Source organism: Oncorhynchus clarkii, chromosome 8 (genome assembly GCF_045791955.1).
Source record: "Oncorhynchus clarkii lewisi isolate Uvic-CL-2024 chromosome 8, UVic_Ocla_1.0, whole genome shotgun sequence".
Taxonomy (NCBI): domain Eukaryota; kingdom Metazoa; phylum Chordata; class Actinopteri; order Salmoniformes; family Salmonidae; genus Oncorhynchus; species Oncorhynchus clarkii.
This window is the reverse complement of record NC_092154.1, coordinates 9217790-9239218: the sequence shown is the minus strand read 5'-3', so window position 1 is coordinate 9239218 and position 21429 is coordinate 9217790. Positions and strand designations below refer to the sequence as shown.

At 44.4% G+C, this 21429-nt stretch overlaps 1 protein-coding gene across 1 annotated transcript in view; it reads left to right on the top strand.

The window, feature by feature from the left end:
- Positions 1-21429, top strand: part of LOC139414910 (ryanodine receptor 3-like) — a 233143-nt gene that overhangs the window by 29956 nt on the left and 181758 nt on the right. The window contains exon 2 of the mRNA XM_071162527.1: positions 3748-3867. Within this exon, the coding sequence (XP_071018628.1) occupies positions 3748-3867 (120 nt within the window). The remainder of the gene's footprint in view (positions 1-3747; positions 3868-21429) is intronic.

Genomic DNA, 21429 nt, shown 5'->3' with positions numbered 1-21429 from the left:
CTCTCTCTCTCTCTCTCTCTCTCTCTCTCTCTCTCTCTCTCATCTCTCCCTCTCTCTCTCTCTCTCTCTCTCTCTCTCTCTCTCTCTCTCTCTCTCTACCTCTCTCTCTACCTCTCTCTCTACCTCTCTCTCTATCTCTCTCGCCCTCCCTCTCTCTCTCTACCTCTCTCTCTCTCTCTCTTTCTCTCTCTACCTCTCCCTCTCAAACACCCAGCATTCCAGTTGTTCTGCTGCTAAGTTTTCTCAGCTACCAGAAATACCAGCTATCCCGAACAGTCGGTGGTGAATGAAAAGAAAGCAAAACATTTACTTCATTTTAAAGGGGTGACAAGCCTGCGTTACTGAGATCTTCTGCAGGCCAGGGTACTATATAGTGCACTACATTTTCCCTGAACTTTATGGGCCCTATATAGGGAAAATTGTAGCTTTGCAGCCCCCAGTCTTTCAGAGGGAGCAACTCCCAGACTCTGGGCCAACATCAATGCTTTCTGCCTTATGTCTAATCCACTGAGAGAGAGAGAGAGAGAGAGAGAGAGCGAGAGCGAGAGAGAGAGAGCGAAAGAGAGAGAGAGAGAGAGAGAGAGAGAGAGCGAGAGCGAGGGATAGATATGTACTATAGGTTAATTAAGAAATCAAACTTGCTTCCGGAGAGTTGGAAGCCTCCTCTCTTCAGTCCGTCGAGCCCCCTCTGTCAGTAACAGTTTGACATTTCACATTACTCAGACCTCAAGCATCTGTTATAAAGTACAACCACAGTGTGAGTCCAGTTAGCTGACAGTAAATGTTGTATTACTAAAGCCTTGTGCCTATCGTTTATGATCAACATTCTCATGTCCGTCGAGCCCCCGTCTGTCAGTAACAGTTTGACATTTCACATTACTCAGACCTCAAGCATCTGTTATAAAGTATAACCACAGTGTGAGTCCAGTTAGCTTACTTAGCCTTGTGCCTATCGTTTATGACCAACATTCACATGTTTATAATGGAATTGTTGTGGCTTTTTGTGGGGGGCCGATCATTAGGAACATTATTGCATAATGATGTACATCTCAAACTAAGCAGCAGTTGTGGTGAGTTGAATTAAATGACTTATATGTAATTGTGTGGTTTAGAAGGTCAACAAACGTAAACCAGAGGTGCCGGTTGAATGTTTTAAGGGTGACGTTGGTGGGAATTGACCCCAGGCAGGACTACGTCATCAGGTAGATGAGATGAGGAGCCACTCTGATACACTGACCAGCTGGTAGCTCCAGCTGTGTGAGGAGGGCTGGATGTAATGAAGCAATACTGCATGAATAGAGCCAGAGGCACAAAACCATAGTAACAATCAGTTCCAATTAATGTGGGGAGGGAGGGAGGGAGAGAGAGAGAGAGAGAGAGAGAGAGAGAGAGAGAGAGAGAGAGAGAGAGAGAAAACGTCAGAGACACAAATCAATATCCGTGGCCTGAGTGGGAGTACACAGTGGTAGAGACACATAGGATCAATAGTTGGATCTCCTGACTACAGTCCAACCGTAACTTTCCTCATGCATTAAAACCAGGGTCGTATTCACTAGGAAGGAAATGGAGAGAGATTACCTAAACTTGTCCACTACAAAAAGCTTGTTATTTTTTTGCCGTTGCAAAATGTTTTGCTGTGGTGTACATTTGTGAATATGACCCAGGTTTCCCTGAATCAGTTTAATAATGGAACCGGGGTTGAAAACAAGATTTCGGAACCTAGTTTTCATGTGTAACGTATTGTTTCTAGCAATAGAAGGGCTGTAACTTTTTGACTTTTTAATACTGTTTTTGATACCAAGACCAATCGGTTATCCTCTCTAGCTGTTTTCCTCTGATATGATTATATATGCTGATAAAACAGATGATTATATATGAATTATTCATGTTCTTACTATCTTTTCATTCCATTCATAAATCTTGCATGGGCCTGCTCAGCACCATGACCCTCCAGCGTTTGATGTGTTTGTAAGGGCGGAGAAACAGAGATATCATCGATGACTATCCTTGATTATACATTTATCTCGTATAGTACGGAGAGAGGAAAACAAATCTGCAGTAGTTGGTGTAAGACTGAGACTGTTGACCCATTTTAAACCCAATATCCTGCCTGCATCTCAGTAGTCTGATCTTGAAGTCTGTTCTCCTCATCTCTCCATCTTTATCTCTTATCTGCAAGAGTTGGCCTGGTCAGAAAGAGTTGGCCTGGTCAGAAAGAGTTGGCCTGGTGAGAAAGATTTGGCCTAGTGAGAAAGATTTGGCCTAGTGAGAAAGAGTTGGCCTGTTGAGAAAGAGTTGGCCTTGTGAGAAAGAGTTGGCCTGGTGAAAGAGTTGGCCTGTTGAGAAAGAGTTGGCCTGGTGAGAAAGAGTTGGCCTGTTGAGAAAGAGTTGGCCTTGTGAGAAAGAGTTGGCCTGGTGAAAGAGTTGGCCTGTTGAGAAAGAGTTGGCCTAGTGAGAAAGAGTTGGCCTGGTGAGAAAGAGTTGGCCTGGTGAAAGAGTTGGCCTTGTGAGAAAGAGTTGGCCTAGTGAGAAAGAGTTGGCCTGGTGAGAAAGAGTTGACCTGGTGACAAAGAGTTGGCCTGGTGAGAAAGAGTTGGCCTGGTGAAAGAGTTGGCCTGTCGAGGAAGAGTTGGCCTGGTGAGAAAGATTTGGCATGGTGAAAAAGTTGGCCTGCTTTAAGAGTTGGCCTTGTGAGAAAGAGTTGGCCAGGTTAAAGAGTTGGCCTGTTGAGAATTAGTTGGCCTGGTGAAAGCAGATTTCTGATTGGCATTGTGTTGCTTGTTTTCCAGGACCAGTGTTGCGAGTCGTTGCTCCAACTTCTCCGTCCTCTCTCTGTGTATGTGTGTCATTCAGAGAAGATTCCTGGTTGACATTGTGTGGCTTGTTTTCAGGGACCAGTATTGCCAGTCACTGCTACAACCTCTCTGTCCTCTCTCTGTGTATGTGTGTTATTCATATTTGTGGACAATGGACAACAAAGTAATCGTCTTTGTCTTCTAATGTTGTACAGAACGTATCCTAATGTTGTACAAAACGTTTCCTAATGTTGTACAGAACGTATCCTAATGTTGTACAAAACGTTTCCTAATGTTGTACAAAACGTTTCCTAATGTTGTACAAAACGTTTCCTAATGTTGTACAAAACGTTTCCTAATGTTGTACAGAACGTATCCTAATGTTGTACAAAACGTTTCCTAATGTTGTACAAAACGTTTCCTAATGTTGTACAAAACGTCTCCTGATGTTGTACAGAACGTCTCCTGATGTTGTACAGAACGTATCCTAATGTTGTACAGAACGTATCCTAATGTTGTACAAAACGTTTCCTAATGTTGTACAAAACGTCTCCTGATGTTGTACAGAACGTCTCCTGATGTTGTACAGAACGTCTCCTCATGTTGTACAGAACATCTCCTGATGTTGTACAGAACGTCTCCTCATGTTGTACAGAACATCTCCTGATGTTGTACAGAACGTCTCCTCATGTTGTACAGAACGTCTCCTCATGTTGTACAGAACATCTCCTGATGTTGTACAGAACGTCTCCTCATGTTGTACAGAACATCTCCTGATGTTGTACAGAACGTCTCCTCATGTTGTACAAAACGTCTCCTGATGTTGTACAGAACGTCTCCTGATGTTGTACAGAACGTCTCCTGATGTTGTACAGAACGTCTCCTCATGTTGTACAGAACGTCTCCTCATGTTGTACAGAACGTCTCCTAATGTTCTCTTCTTCTCTGGCAGGATGATGAGGTGGTGCTTCAAAGTGTCGCCACCATCCAGAAAGAGAATCGCAAGTTTTGTCTGTCCGTGGAGGGACTCGGTAATCGACTATGCTTCCTGGAACCTACATCTGAGGCTAAGGTAAGAGGAGTGTCTCTTAATGCTTGGTACTGATGGTGGCTCTTAATTTGAACCGTTTGGTTGCAGGAGGAAAGTCATCTCGCAGCAGGAGAATTTGAAAACCTGAACAAATATGTTAAATAGCTGCCAGGGGTCAGCTGGAAGTGGTGTTTGTTTACAATGCAGTACCGTACCTAGTTTGTACCTTAGACTGCAGGTCCACTGGGTTCCTGTTCAGGTAGCCTATATACAGAGCCTTCGGAAAGTATTCAGAGCCATTGACTGTTTCCACATTTTGTTACGTTACTGCCTTATTCTAAAACGGATTCAATCAATTAAAACATCCTCAACAATCTACACACAATACCCCATAATGACAAAGTGAAAACAGATTTTTAGAATTTATTTACAAATGTATAAAAAATAAAAAACAGAAATACCTTATTTACATAAGTATTCAGACCCTTTGCTATGAGACTTGAAATTGAGCTCAGGTGCATCCTGTTTCCATTGATCATCCTTGAGATGTTTCTACAACTTGATTAGAGTCCACCTGTGGTAAATTCAGTTGATTGGACATGATTTAGGAAGGCACACACCTGTCTATATAAGCTCCCACAGTTGACAGTGAATGTCAGAGCAAAAACCAAGCCATGAGGTTGGCGGAATTGTCTGTAGAGCTCCGAGACAGGATTGTGTCAAGGCACAGATCTGGGGAAGGGTACCAAAAAATGTCTGCAGCATTGAAGTTCCCCAAGAACACAGTGGCCTCCATCATTCTTAAATCGAAGATGTTTGGAACCACCAAGACTCTTCCTATTGCTGGCCATCTGACCAAACTGAGAAATCGGGGGAGAATGGCCTTGGTCAGGGAGGTGACCAATAACCTGATGGTCACTCTGACAGAGATCTAGAGTTCATCTGTGAAGATGGGAGAACCTTCCAGAAGGACAACCATCTCTGCAACACTCCACCAATTAGGCCTTTATGGTAGAGTGGCCAGACAGAAGCCACTCCTCAATAAAATGCACATGACAGCCCACTTGGAGTTTGCCAAAAGGCACCTAAAGTCTCTTAGACCATGAGAAACAAGATTCTCTGTTCTGATGAAACCCAGATTGAACTCTTTAGCCTGAATGCCATGCGTCACATCTGGAGGAAACCTGGCACCATCCCTATGGTGAAGCATGGTGGTGGCAGCATCATGCTGTTGGGATGTTTTTCAACTGCAGGTAGTGGGACAGTAGTCAGGATTGAGGAACGGAGCAAAGTACAAAGAAATCCATGATGAAAACCTGCTCCATAGCGCTATTACGGACCTCAGACTGGAGCGAAGGTTCACCTTCCAAGAGGAGAACAACCCTAAGCACATAGCCAAAACAACGCAGGAGTGGCTTCAGGACAAGTCTCTGAATATCTTAGAGTGGACTGGACTTGAACCCAATTGAGTATCTCTGGAGAGACCTGAAAATAGCTATGCAGCAACACTCCCCATCCAACCTGAAAGCGCTTGAGAGGATTTGCATAGAAGGATGGGAGAAACTCCCCAAATACAGGTGTTCCAAGCTTGTAGTGTCATACCCAAGAAGAAGTTAGGCTGTAATCGCAGCCAAAGGTGCTTCAACAAAGTACTGAGTAAAGGGTCTAAATATTTATCTAAATGTGATATTTAAGTTTTATTTTATTTTTTATAAATTAGCAAACATTTCTAAAAAAAAATGTTTTTGCTTTGTCATTATGGGGTATTGTGATGTCATTATGGGGTATTGTGATGTCATTATGGGGTATTGTGATGTCATTATGGTGTATTGTGTGTAGATTGATGAGGGGGGAAAAAACAAATTAATCAATTTTAGAATAAGGCTGAAACGTAACAAATTGTGGAAAAAGGGGTCTGAATACCTTCCGAAGGCACTGTATACATAGTCACACCCGAATACTTTGTAGAAGCACCTTTGGCAGCGATTACAGTAGTGAGTGTTTCTGGGTAAGTTTCTACGAGCTTTTCACATCTGGATTGTGCGATATTTACCTATTATTCTTTTCTAAATTCTTCAAGCTCTGTCAAATTGGTTGTTGATCATTGCTAGACAACCATTTCAGGCCTTGCCATAGATTTTCAAGTAGATTTAAATCAAAACTGTAACTCGGCCACTCAGAAACATTCACTTTCTTCTCGGTAAACAACTCCAGTGTGAATGTGGCCTTGTGTTGTAGGTTATTGTCCTGCTGAAAGGTAAATTCATCTCCCAGTTTCTGGTGGAAAGCACACAGAACCAGGTTTTCCTCTAGAATTTTGCCTGAGGTTAGCTCCATTCCGTTTCTTCTATATCCTGATAAAACTCCCCAGTCCATAATAATGACAAGCATACCCATAACAGGATGCAGCCACCACTATGCTTGAAAATATGGAGAGCGGTACTCAGTAATATGTTATATTGGATTTTCCCCCAAAATAACACTTTGTGTTCAGGACACGCAGTTAATTGCTTTGCCACAGTTTGAGAAGTATTACTTTAGAGCCTTGTTTCAAACAGGATGGAGAGAGCGAGAAATGTAAGATAGCGCTGCAGTGGATATCTGCCTTCTTTTCACTGATCTTAGCTTTTTTTGTGCACATAATATTTCCGGGCATCATTTCCTATGACCAAAAACAGCTTCTGGACATCAGAAGAGCGATCACTAATCTCAATTTGAATGAAGACATCTACTTCATTGAGTCGGGCAGCTGTGGATGTACTGCTCATTCCAGACCAGGCCATAATCCCCGGTACTTGAAAATGGAAGAGGCGGCGCAAAACAGGTTAACGAGCGGGCTCCCTGACGAGACTACTTCGGCGAGCAAATAAACGGACTCTACCTCCGTTCTATTGGGAAACGTACAATCACTGGAGAATAAACTGGATGAACACCGTTCGAGACTATCCTATAAACGGGACCTGAAAAACTGTAATATCCTGTGCTTTTCGGAGTCGTGGCTAAACAAGGACATGGATAATATACATCTAGCTGGTTTTCACTATGCGTCGTCAAGACCTTACGGCAGCGTCGTGTAAGGTTAAGGTGGGGGGGTCTCTTTGTTAACAACAGCTGGTGGCAGATCTCAAATGTGGAGGAAGTCTGGAGGTTTTGCTTGCCTGAGTTAGAATACTTCATGATAAGCTGAAGAACTTACTTTTTACCAATAGAGTTTTCATCTATATTTTTCGTAGCTGTCTATTTACCACCACAAAACAAGACTGCACTCAACAAGCTGTATAGGGCCATAAGTAAACAAAAGGCACATAGTGCCCTGTGGTTTTTAATGCAGGGAAAGTGAAATCCGGCATGTTTACTAGCATGTCACTCTATATCACCTTAATTTCAGTCACAGAAATGCATACAAAGCTCTCCCTCGCACTCCATTTGGCAAATCGGGCCATAACTCCATCCTCCTGATTCTTGCTTGCAAGCGAAAACTCCAACAGGAAGTACCAGTGACTCAATACGGAAGTGGTCAGATGAAGCTACAGGACTGTTTCTCTGGCACAGACTGGAACATGTTCCAGGATTCATTTAAAAACATTGAGGAGTTTATCACATCAGTCACCTACTTCATTAATAAGTAAATCAACGACATCGTCCCCACAGTGACCGTACGTACATACTGTATCTTAGTCCCCTCCTGTACTTCCTGTACACCCACAACAGTGTGGCCGTACACGACTCCAACACCATCATTAAGTTCGCTGACTACACGGCGGTGGTAGGCCTGATCACTGAAGACAATGAGACAGCCTATAGGGAGGAGGTTAGAGACCTGGCAGTGTGGTGACAGGACAAACAACCACTTGCTCAACTTCAGCAAAACAGAGGAGCTGATCATGGACTACAGGGAACGACCGCTACCACATCGATGGGGCTGTAATGGAGCGGGTACGAGAGCTTCAAGTTCCTCCACATCACTAAGGAATGATCATGACCCACACACAACAACACAGTCGTGAAGAGGGCACAACAACATTTCTTTCCCCTCAGGAGGCTGAAAAGATTTGACTGGGTCCTCAGATCCTCAAAAAGTTTTACAGCTGCACCATTGAGAGCATCTTGAATGGCTGCATTACCTCTTGGTATGGCAACTGCGTGGTGTCCATCCGCAAGGCGCTACAGACTGTAGTGCGTACGGCCCAGTACATCACTGGGGCAAAAGCGTCCTGCCATCCAGGATCTCTATGCCAGGTGATGTCAGAGGAAGACCCTAAAAATTGTCAAAGACTCCAGCCACCCAAGTCATAGACTGTTCTCTCTGCTACCCCACGTCAAGCAGTACCGATGCACCAAGTCTGGAACCAACAAAACCCTGAACAGCTTCTACCCCCGAGCTATAAGACTGATAAATAGTCCAGGTTGGTTGGATTGGTTAACTATTTAACTATCTGCCTTGACCCTTTTTGCACTATTTTGACTCATTACATACACTTCTGTTTATTATCTGTTTATTATCGATCCTGTTGCCTAGTCACTTTATCCCTACCTTTGTGTACATATCTACCTCAATTACCTCCTGCACATCGACTCAGTACTGGTTGTAACGGCTTTCTTCTATCTCCTCTTCTGATGAAGAGGTAGAACAAGGATCGGACCAAAATGCAGCGTGTAGATTGCGATCCATGTTTTAATGAACAAATGTAAAACACGAATCAATACAAATACTACAAAATAAAGAACGTAAATGAACGTAACGAAAACCTAAACAGCCTATCTGGTGAAAACACATAGACAGGAACAATCACCCACGACAAACTCAAAGAATATGGCTGCCTAAATATGGTTCCCAATCAGAGACAACGATAAACACCTGCCTCTGATTGAGAACCACTTCAGACAGCCATAGACTTAGCTAGAACACCCCACTAGCTACAATCCCCATAAATACACACCACATACAAAAACCCATGCCACACCCTGGCCTGACCAAATAAATAAAGATAAACACAAAATACTTTGACCAGGGTGTGACAGAACCCCCCCCCTAAGGTGCGGACTCCCGAACGCACCTCAAAACAATAGGGAGGGTCCGGGTGGGCGTCTGTCCATGGTGGCGGCTCCGGCGCGGGACGTGGACCCCACTCAATCAATGTCTTAGTCCCTTCTCCTCGCGTCCCTGGATAGTCCACCCTCGCCGCCGACCATGGCCTAGTAGTCCTCACCCAGAACCCCACTGGACTGAGGAGCAGATCGGGACTGAGGGGCAGCTCGGGACTGAGGCAGCTCGGGACTGAGGGGAAGCTCAGGAGTGAGAGGAAGCTCAGGAGTGAGAGGAAGCTCAGGCAGGTTGATGAATCTACCTGGCTGGCTGGTGGTTTCGGCAGATCCTGGCCGACTGGCAGATCTGGAAGAGTCTGGTCGACTGGCAGATCTGGAAGAGTCTGGTCGACTGGCAGATCTGGAAGAGTCTGGTCGACTGGCAGATCTGGAAGAGTCTGGTCGACTGGCAGATCTGGAAGAGTCTGGTCGACTGGCAGATCTGGAAGAGTCTGGTCGACTGGCAGATCTGGAAGAGTCTGGTCGACTGGCAGATCTGGAAGAGTCTGGTCGACTGGCAGATCTGGAAGAGTCTGGTCGACTGGCAGATCTGGAAGAGTCTGGTCGACTGGCAGATCTGGAAGAGTCTGGTCGACTGGCAGCTCTGGAAGAGTCTGGTCGACTGGCAGCTCTGGAAGAGTCTGGTCGACTGGCAGCTCTGGAAGAGTCTGGTCGACTGGCAGCTCTGGAAGAGTCTGGTCGACTGGCAGCTCTGGAAGAGTCTGGTCGACTGGCAGCTCTGGAAGAGTCTGGTCGACTGGCAGCTCTGGCTGCTCCATGCTGACTGGCTGCTCCATGATGACTGGTAGCTCTGGCTGCTCCATGCTGACTGGCTGCTCCATGCTGACTGGCAGCTCTGGCTGCTCCATGCTGACTGGCTGCTCCATGCTGACTGGCAGCTCTGGCTGCTCCATGCTGACTGGCTGCTCTGGCTGCTCCATGCTGACTGGCTGCTCTGGCTGCTCCATGCTGACTGGCTGCTCCATGCTGACTGGCTGCTCCATGCTGACTGGCGGCCCTGGCTGCTCCATGCTGACTGGCGGCCCTGGCTGCTCCATGCTGACTGGCGGCCCTGGCTGCTCCATGCTGACTGGCGGCCCTGGCTGCTCCATGCTAACTGGCAGCTCTGGCGGCTCCTTGCAGACTGGCAGCTCTGGCGGCTCCTTGCAGACTGGCAGCTTTGGCGGCATCCTGCAGACAGGCAGCTCTGGCGGCTCCTTGCAGACTGGCAGCTCCATGCAGACTGGCAGCTCCATGCAGACTGGCAGCTCCTTGCAGACTGGCAGCTCCTTGCAGACTGGCAGCTCCTTGCAGACTGGCAGCTCCTTGCTAACTGGCAGCTCTAAGCTAACTGGCAGCTCTATGCTAACTGGCAGCTCTATGCTAACTGGCAGCTCTATGCTAACTGGCAGCTCTATGCTAACTGGCAGCTCTATGCTAACTGGCAGTTCTGAACAGGCGGGAGACTCCGGCAGCGCTGTAGAGAAGGAAGGCTCTAACAGCGCTAAACAGGCGGGAGACTCCGACAGCGCTGGAGAGGAGGAGGGCTCCGACAGCGCTGGACAGGCGAGGCGCAATGTAGGCCTGATGCGTGGTGCTGGCACTGGTGGTACTGGGCCGAGGACACGCACAGGAAGCCTGGTGCGGGGAGCTGCTACCGGAGGGCTGGGGTGTGGAGGTGGCACAGGATGGGTTAGACCGTGAAGGCGTACTGGAGATCTTGAGAGCGGTGCTGGCACAGGACGTGCAAGGCTAGGGAGGTGCACAGGAGGCCTGGTACGTGAGACTGGCACCATCTTCACCAGCCGACTAACACGCACCTCAGGACGAGTATGGAGCGCTGACCCAGGTGCCATCAAATCCCCGACACGCTCCGTCGGGCGAATTCCATGTTTAAAACACCAACACAGCAACTCCCTCATTTCTCTCTCCTCCAATTTCCCCATTAACTCCTTCACAGTCTCTGTTTCGCTCACCTCCAACACCGGCTCTGGTTCTGGTCTCCTCCTTGGCTCCTCACGATAAACAGGGAGAGTTGGCTCAGGTCTGGCTCCTGACTCTGCCACACTCTCCCTGAGCCCCCCCCCAAGAAATTTTTGGGGCTGACTCTGGGGCCTCCGTCCGCGCCGCCTTGCTTGCTTCGCAAACTCCATTCTCCTATATCCTTCCGCGCACTGCTCCATCGAATCCCAGGCGGGCTCCGGCACTCTCCCTGGGTCGACCGCCCACCTGTCTATCTCCTCCCAAGAAGTATAGTCCATACTGTACTCCACTTTGGGCTGTTCCTGCCTGTTGACACGCTGCTTGGTCCCTTTGGGGTGGGTGATTCTGTAACGGCTTTCTTCTATCTCCTCTTCTGATGAAGAGGTAGAACAAGGATCGGACCAAAATGCAGCGTGTAGATTGCGATCCATGTTTTAATGAACAAATGTAAAACACGAATCAATACAAATACTACAAAATAAAGAACGTAAATGAACGTAACGAAAACCTAAACAGCCTATCTGGTGAAAACACATAGACAGGAACAATCACCCACGACAAACTCAAAGAATATGGCTGCCTAAATATGGTTCCCAATCAGAGACAACGATAAACACCTGCCTCTGATTGAGAACCACTTCAGACAGCCATAGACTTAGCTAGAACACCCCACTAGCTACAATCCCCATAAATACACACCACATACAAAAACCCATGCCACACCCTGGCCTGACCAAATAAATAAAGATAAACACAAAATACTTTGACCAGGGTGTGACACTGGTACGCCGTGTATGTAGCCAAGTTATCATTACTCATTGTGTATTTATTGTATATAGACACGTTATCATTACTCATTGTGTATTTGTTGTATATAGCCAAGTTATTTTCACTCATTGTGTATTTATTCCTTCTGTTATTATTTTTCTATTATTTCTATATTTTCTCTCTACATTGTTGGGAAGGGCCTGTAAGTAAGCATTTCACTGTTAGTCTACACCTGTTGTTTAAGAAGCATTTCACTGTTAGTCTACACCTGTTGATTAAGAAGCATTTCACTGTTAGTCTACACCTGTTGTTTAAGAAGCATTTCACTGTTAGTCTACACCTGTTGTTTAAGAAGCATTTCACTGTTAGTCTACTACACCTGTTGTTTAAGAAGCATTTCACTGTTAGTCTACACCTGTTGTTTAAGAAGCATTTCACTGTTAGTCTACACCTGTTGTTTAAGAAGCATTTCACTGTTAGTCTACACCTGTTGTTTACAAAGCATGTGACAAATAACATTTGATTTCATTTTTAAAAAATGCCCTGAATGTAAAATAATGTTATTAACAGGTTTCCATGGTTTCCAGGCTTTTAAAATAACTGTTCTGTTCCTGAACAGTAGAGATCACTTTTCTTCTGTAGTTATTTTCCGGTTTTCGGTTCTGTTCCCTGAACCGGTTCCAACCCCTGGGCAGCAGTCAGTCATTATATTAAATGAAATGGTAATACAAAACAGTTCAGTAGTTAGAGGACACTGGCTGTGATTAACAGTTCAGTAGATAGAGGACACTGGCTATGATTAACAGTTCAGTAGTTAGAGGACACTGGCTATGATTAACAGTTCAGTAGTTAGAGGACACTGGCTATGATTACCAGTTCAGTAGATAGACACTGGCTATGACTAACAGTTCAGTAGTTAGAGGACACTGGCAATGACTAACAGTTCAGTATATAGAGGACACTGGCTATGATTACCAGTTCAGTAGATAGACGACACTGGCTATGATTAACAGTTCAGTAGATAGAGGACACTGGCTGTGATTAACAGTTCAGTAGATAGAGGACACTGGCTATGATTACCAGTTCAGTAGATAGACACTGGCTATGATTAACAGTTCAGTAGATAGAGGACACTGGCTATGATTAACAGTTCAGTAGATAGAGGACACTGGCTATGATTAACAGTTCAGTAGATAGAGGACACTGGCTATGATTAACAGTTCAGTAGATAGAGGACACTGGCTATGATTACCAGTTCAGTAGATAGAGGACACTGGCTGTGATTACCAGTTCAGTAGTTAGAGGACACTGGCTATGATTACCAGTTCAGTAGTTAGAGGACACTGGCTATGATTACCAGTTCAGTAGATAGAGGACACTGGCTATGATTAACAGTTCAGTAGTTAGAGGACACTGGCTATGATTACCAGTTCAGTAGTTAGAGGAAACTGGCTATGATTACCAGTTCAGTAGTTAGAGGACACTGGCTATGATTAACAGTTCAGTAGTTAGAGGACACTGGCTATGATTAACAGTTCAGTAGTTAGACGACACTGGCTATGATTACCATGTCATTACAGTTCATCTTCCGTTGTTCTCTTAGCAAATAACTTACTCTAATTGGATGTTCCTCCCTTTGTCCTATCTAAGAACTCTTTGCTATAATTGGATGGACCTCCCTTTGTCTCTCCTATCTAAGAACTTTTGCTATAATTGGATGGACCCCGCCTTTGCAATTAAATCATTATCCGTCACTATTGTTTCCCCAAAATCATTTTGATTTCCTAAATGAAAAACATTTCCACAAAGGTGGGCCACACTAACTTTAGCTTGTGATTCACGTCTACTCTTTGCCATAGGAAAGATAAGGCTTTGAGTTCTACTGTTTTTCATCATATAATTCCCAACTTATATAGTTCTGTTTGCCCCTTTCTCGTTCCCTTCCCACCAATCAGACCACCTGTATGTGTGTGTGTGTGTGTGTGTGTGTGTGTGTGTGTGTGTGTGTGTGTGTGTGTGTGTGTGTGTGTGTGTGTGTGTGTGTGTGTGTGTGTGTGTGTGTGTGTGTGTGTGTGTGTGTGTGTGTGTGTGATTAACACGTGATTGACTGTGCCATAGTCATAGCAAAATCTGTCGTCCCTTCCTGACTGTCCTATATATCTGTGTCATCACACTGCCTTCTAGCCTGGCAGGAAACCGCTTTGTCTTTTCTGAGTTGTCTGGGTCTCTGTCTGGGTCTCTGTCAGGGTCTCTGTCTGGGTCTCTGTCAGGGTCTCTGTCTGGGTCTCTGTCTGGGTCTCTGTCTGGGTCTCTGTCTGGGTCTCTGTCAGGGTCTCTGTCAGGGTCTCTGTTTGGGTCTCTGTCTGGGTCTCTGTCAGGGTCTCTGTCAGGGTCTCTGTCTGGGTCTCTGTCTGGGTCTCTGTCTGGGTCTCTGTCTGGGTCTCTGTCAGGGTCTCTGTCAGGCTCTCTGTCAGGGTTCTCTGTCTGGGTCTCTGTCAGGGTCTCTGTCTGTGTCTCTGTCAGGGTCTCTGTCCGGGTCTCTGTCTGGGCCTCCATTAAAGGAATAGCTCTCCCGGAAACATAGCTTTAATGAAAGGAGATTCACAGTCTGGCACCCATCTTGACTCATATAATACATTTGATGTTGTTGCTCACCACAAACATGTATTCACTTGGATATACAGGAAGCACCTACTCTCTAAGTACAGTATTGGATAACTCCCTGATCCTCCCTCACCTTCATAATAATGACAGAGAACTCTACTGTGGTAGGAAGCATTGATAAACTAACCAGTGTGTGAGGAATGGGGAGTTAATGGTAAACTAGCCTGTGTGTGAGGACTGATTGGTAGACTAGCCTGTGTTTGAGGACTGATTGGTAGACTAGCCTGTGTGTGAGGACTGGGGAGTGATTAGTAGACTAGCCAGTGTGTGAGGACTGATTGGTAGACTAGCCTGTGTGTGAGGAATGGGGAGTGATTGGTAGACTAGCCAGTGTGTGAGGACTGATTGGTAGACTAGCCTGTGTGTGAGGAATGGGGAGTGATTGGTAGACTAGCCTGTGTGTGAGGACTGGGGAGTGATTGGTAGACTTTGCAGTGTGTGAGGACTGATTGATAGACTAGCCAGTGTGTGAGGACTGGGGTGTGTTTAGTAGACTAGCAAGTGTGTGAGGAGTGATTGGTAGACTAGCCAGTGTGTGAGGACTGATTGGTAGACTAGCCAGTGTGTGAGAACTGATTGGTAGATTAGCCAGTGTGTGAGAACTGATTGGTAGACTAGCCAGTGTGTGAGGACTGATTGGTAGACTAGCCAGTGTGTGAGGACTAGGGAGTGATTTGCGAGTTCCTAATCAAATGTATTTATATAGCCCTTCTTACATCAGCTGATATCTCAAAGTGCTGTACAGAAACCCAGCCTAAAACCCCAAACAGCAAGCAATGCAGGTGTAGAAGCACGGTGGCTAGGAAAAACTCCCTAGAAAGGCCAGAACCTAGAGAGGAACCAGGCTATGAGGGGTGGCCAGTCCTCTTCTGGCTGTGCCGGGTGGAGATTATAACAGAACATGGCCAAGATGTTCAAATGTTCATAAATGACCAGCATGGTCAAATAATAATAATCACAGGCAGAACAGTTGAAACTGGAGCAGCAGCACGGCCAGGTGGACTGGGGACAGCAAGGAGTCATCATGCCAGGTAGTCCTGAGACAAGAGAAGTACTCCAGATATAACAAACTGACCCTAGCCCCCCGACACATAAACTACTGCAGCATAAATAGTGGAGGCTGAGACAGGAGGGGTCAGGAGACAATGTGGCCCCATCCGATGATACCCCCGGACAGGGTCAAACAGGAAGGATATAACTCCACCCACTTTGCCAAAGCACAGCCCCCACACCACTAGAGGGATATCTTCAACCACCAACTTACCATCCTGAGACAAGGCCGAGTATAGCCCACAAAGATCTCCGCCACGGCACAACCCAAGGGGGGGGGGGGGGGGGCGCCAACCCAGACAGGAAGATCACATCAGTGACTCAACCCACTCAAGTGACGCACCCCTCCTAGGGACGGCATGAAAGAGCACCAGTAAGCCAGTGACTCAGCCCCTGTAATAGGGTTAGAGGCAGAGAATCCCAGTGGAAAGAGGGGAACCAGCCAGGCAGAGACAGCAAGGGCTGTTCGTTGCTCCAGAGCCTTTCCGTTCACCTTCACACTCCTGGGCCAGATTTCACTCAATCATATGACCCACTGAAGAGATGAGTCTTCAGTAAAGACTTAAAGGTTGAGACCGAGTTTGCGTCTCTTACATGGGTAGGCAGACCATTCCATAAAAATTGAGCTCTATAGGAGAAAGCCCTGCCTCCAGCTGTTTGCTTAGAAATTCTAGGGACAATTAGGAGGCCTGTGTCTTGTGACTGTAGCGTACGTGTAGGTATGTACGGCAGGACCAAATCAGAGAGATAGGTAGGAGCAAGCCCATGTAATGCTTTGTAGGTTAGCAGTAAAACCTTGAAATCAGCCCTTGCCTTGACAGGAAGCCAGTGTAGGGAGGCTAGCACTGGAGTAATATGATCAAATTTTTTGGTTCTAGTCAGGATTCTAGCAGCCGTATTTAGCACTAACTGAAGTTTATTTAGTGCTTTATCCGGGTAGCCGGAAAGTAGAGCATTGCAGTAGTCTAACCTAGAAGTAACAAAAGCATGGATACATTTTTCTGCATCATTTTTGGACAGAAAGTCCAGGTGTTATCGAGTTACAGGTGTTATCATCACGGTGATCTCAGGTGTTGACACCTCGCTTCCATCTCTTATGGATACAACTGGCTCTGTGCCTCTCAGTCCCTCCAGTTTTTTGTGTTAGTTGCGGGCCAAAATGTTGATTTTGCTGCAATAATGACATTTTGCATAGAAATTTACAATGATTTTATCAAATTAGTTTTACGAAAATGTGCTGACGAGTGGAAAATGTATATGCTATAGAGGTGCAGTGATTGGTTAAAATCACATGCCGTGGGATGATTTGACTGTTTCAATAGTGCAGTGATTGGTTAAAATCACACGCTCTCTTTTTGTAGTGCTGTGATCACTATATTCAGTAATATTGGGATGATTTGACTGTTTCAATAGTGCAGTGATTGGTTAAAATCACACGCCGTGGGATGATTTGACTGTTTCAGTAGTGCAGTGATTGGTTAAAATCACACGCTGTGGGGTGATTTGACTGTTTCAGTAGTGCAGTGATTGGTCGAATTTGCAAGTCCTTGCATACTATGCAATTGTTCATTTTGCCAAAATCAGTGGGATCGCAGAATCACAAAATCCTGGAGTGACTGACTACAGTATAACAAGGATGGAAGAAGATGCCCTGAAGCACACCTATCAGTTTGCGCATACCAAATTCGAACCCTAACGATCAGGTGTGGAAATACAGAGCTGACCTCGGATCAGTGGTTAGAGGCAATGTACTCTTTTAGAAAAGGAATATATTTCATTTCAAATGGGAGGTAACACTACACCGCATAGAAAGAAGAACCAGGTCTGTTATAAAGATGAATTTATATCTACAAGGTTGTACAAAGTTACCCTTTAGTTTTACCTAACTACACTAAGCAGACCTCAGTTGCCAGTGTTATGAAACATTAAAGACTGGGCTTCTCATGGTGCTATGAAACATTAAAGACTGGGCTTCTCATGGTGCTATGAAACATTAAAGACTAGGCTTCTCATGATGCTATGAAACTTTAAAGACTGGGCTTCTCATGGTGCTATGAAACATTAAAGACTGGGCTTCTCATGGTGCTATGAAACTTTAAAGACTGGGCTTCTCATGGTGCTATGAAACATTAAAGACTGGGCTTCTCATGGTGCTATGAAACATTAAAGACTAGGCTTCTCATGGTGTTATGAAACTTTAAAGACTGGGCTTCTCATGGTGTTATGAAACTTTAGACTAGGCTTCTCAAGGTGCTATGAAACGTTAAAGTCTAGGCTTCTCATGGTGCTATGAAACTTTAAAGTCTAGGCTTCTCATGGTGCTATGAAACATTAAAGACTGGGCTTCTCATGGTGCTATGAAACATTAAAGACTGGGCTTCTCATGGTGCTATGAAACATTACAGACTAGGCTTCTCATGGTGCTATGAAACATTAAAGACTGAGCTTCTCATGGTGCTATGAAACTTTAAAGACTAGGCTTCTCATGGTGCTATGAAACCTTAGACTAGGCTTCTCATGGTGCTATGAAACTTTAGACTAGGCTTCTCATGGTGTTATGAAACATTAAAGTCTAGGCTTCTCATGGTGTTATGAAACTTTAAAGTCTAGGCTTCTCATGGTGCTATGAAACATTAAAGACTGGGCTTCTCATGGTGCTATGAAACATTAAAGACTGGGCTTCTCATGGTGCTATGAAACATTAAAGACTAGGCTTCTCATGGTGCTATGAAACATTAAAGACTGGGCTTCTCATGGTGCTATGAAACATTAAAGACTGGGCTTCTCATGGTGCTATGAAACTTTAAAGACTAGGCTTCTCATGGTGCTATGAAACATTAAAGACTGGGCTTCTCATGGTGCTATGAAACATTAAAGACTGGGCTTCTCATGGTGCTATGAAACTTTAAAGACTAGGCTTCTCATGGTGTTATTAAACTTTAAAGACTAGGCTTCTCATGGTGCTATGAAACTTTAGACTAGGCTTCTCATGGTGCTATGAAACTTTAGACTAGGCTTCTCATGGTGCTATGAAACATTAAAGTCTAGGCTTCTCATGGTGTTATGAAACTTTAAAGTCTAGGCTTCTCATGGTGCTATGAAACATTAAAGACTGGGCTTCTCATGGTGCTATGAAACATTAAAGACTGGGCTTCTCATGGTGTTATGAAACATTAAAGACTAGGCTTCTCATGGTGGTATGAAACATTAAAGTCTAGGCTTCTCATGGTGTTATGAAACTTTAAAGTCTAGGCTTCTCATGGTGCTATGAAACATTAAAGACTGGGCTTCTCATGGTGCTATGAAACATTAAAGACTGGGCTTCTCATGGTGCTATGAAACATTAAAGACTAGGCTTCTCATGGTGCTATGAAACATTAAAGACTGGGCTTCTCATGGTGCTATGAAACATTAAAGACTGGGCTTCTCATGGTGCTATGAAACTTTAAAGACTAGGCTTCTCATGGTGCTATGAAACATTAAAGACTGGGCTTCTCATGGTGCTATGAAACATTAAAGACTGGGCTTCTCATGGTGTTATTAAACTTTAAAGACTAGGCTTCTCATGGTGCTATGAAACTTTAGACTAGGCTTCTCATGGTGCTATGAAACATTAAAGACTAGGCTTCTCATGGTGCTATGAAACATTAAAGACTGGGCTTCTCATGGTGCTATGAAACTTTAAAGACTAGGCTTCTCATGGTGCTATGAAACATTAAAGACTGGGCTTCTCATGGTGCTATGACACATTAAAGACTGGGCTTCTCATGGTGCTATGAAACATTAAAGACTGGGCTTCTCATGGTGCTATGAAACTTTAAAGACTAGGCTTCTCATGGTGCTATGAAACTTTAGACTAGGCTTCTCATGGTGCTATGAAACTTTAGACTAGGCTTCTCATGGTGCTATGAAACATTAAAGTCTAGGCTTCTCATGGTGTTATGAAACTTTAAAGTCTAGGCTTCTCATGGTGCTATGAAACATTAAAGACTGGGCTTCTCATGGTGCTATGAAACATTAAAGACTGGGCTTCTCATGGTGCTATGAAACATTAAAGACTAGGCTTCTCATGGTGCTATGAAACATTAAAGACTGGGCTTCTCATGGTGCTATGAAACATTAAAGACTGGGCTTCTCATGGTGCTATGAAACTTTAAAGACTAGGCTTCTCATGGTGCTATGAAACATTAAAGACTGGGCTTCTCATGGTGCTATGAAACATTAAAGACTGGGCTTCTCATGGTGCTATGAAACTTTAAAGACTAGGCTTCTCATGGTGTTATTAAACTTTAAAGACTAGGCTTCTCATGGTGCTATGAAACTTTAGACTAGGCTTCTCATGGTGCTATGAAACTTTAGACTAGGCTTCTCATGGTGCTATGAAACATTAAAGTCTAGGCTTCTCATGGTGTTATGAAACTTTAAAGTCTAGGCTTCTCATGGTGCTATGAAACATTAAAGACTGGGCTTCTCATGGTGCTATGAAACATTAAAGACTGGGCTTCTCATGGTGTTATGAAACATTAAAGACTAGGCTTCTCATGGTGGTATGAAACATTAAAGTCTAGGCTTCTCATGGTGTTATGAAACTTTAAAGTCTAGGCTTCTCATGGTGCTATGAAACATTAAAGACTGGGCTTCTCATGGTGCTATGAAACATTAAAGACTGGGCTTCTCATGGTGCTATGAAACATTAAAGACTAGGCTTCTCATGGTGCTATGAAACATTAAAGACTGGGCTTCTCATGGTGCTATGAAACATTAAAGACTGGGCTTCTCATGGTGCTATGAAACTTTAAAGACTAGGCTTCTCATGGTGCTATGAAACATTAAAGACTGGGCTTCTCATGGTGCTATGAAACATTAAAGACTGGGCTTCTCATGGTGCTATGAAACTTTAAAGACTAGGCTTCTCATGGTGTTATTAAACTTTAAAGACTAGGCTTCTCATGGTGCTATGAAACTTTAGACTAGGCTTCTCATGGTGCTATGAAACTTTAGACTAGGCTTCTCATGGTGCTATGAAACATTAAAGTCTAGGCTTCTCATGGTGTTATGAAACTTTAAAGTCTAGGCTTCTCATGGTGCTATGAAACATTAAAGACTGGGCTTCTCATGGTGCTATGAAACATTAAAGACTGGGCTTCTCATGGTGTTATGAAACATTAAAGACTAGGCTTCTCATGGTGCTATGAAACATTAAAGACTAGGCTTCTCATGGTGCTATGAAACATTAAAGACTGGGCCTCTCATGGTGCTATGAAACATTAAAGACTAGGCTTCTCATGGTGCTATGAAACATTAAAGACTGGGCTTCTCATGGTGCTATGAAACATTAAAGACTTGGCTTCTCATGGTGTTATGAAACATTAAAGACTGGGCTTCTCATGGTGCTATGAAACATTAAAGACTAGGCTTCTCATGGTGCTATGAAACTTTAGACTAGGCTTCTCATGGTGCTATGAAACTTTAGACTAGGCTTCTCATGGTGCTATGAAACATTAAAGTCTAGGCTTCTCATGGTGTTATGAAACTTTAAAGTCTAGGCTTCTCATGGTGCTATGAAACATTAAAGACTGGGCTTCTCATGGTGCTATGAAACATTAAAGACTGGGCTTCTCATGGTGTTATGAAACATTAAAGACTAGGCTTCTCATGGTGCTATGAAACATTAAAGACTGGGCTTCTCATGGTGCTATGAAACATTAAAGACTTGGCTTCTCATGGTGTTATGAAACATTAAAGACATGGCCTCTCATGGTGCTATTAAACATTAAAGACTGGGCCTCTCATGGTGCTATGATAGTTTAACCACCATGACAATATTCAGCTGATATTTAATTTCAGAATTGAAGGGTTTGTTTAGGTAAGGGGGAAATGAGTTATAAAACAAAATTATTCAATTAGATTCATTATATTATGTTGATTCCCGTCCAAGCATCTGCTGTTGTAGAAGTTTGTTTGTCAAACATTGATGTTGCCGCTGGGGTATCAAAGCAATGTATGTCAGTCCATTAATTTAAATGTATTTATATCATGGTCACATTTCATCTG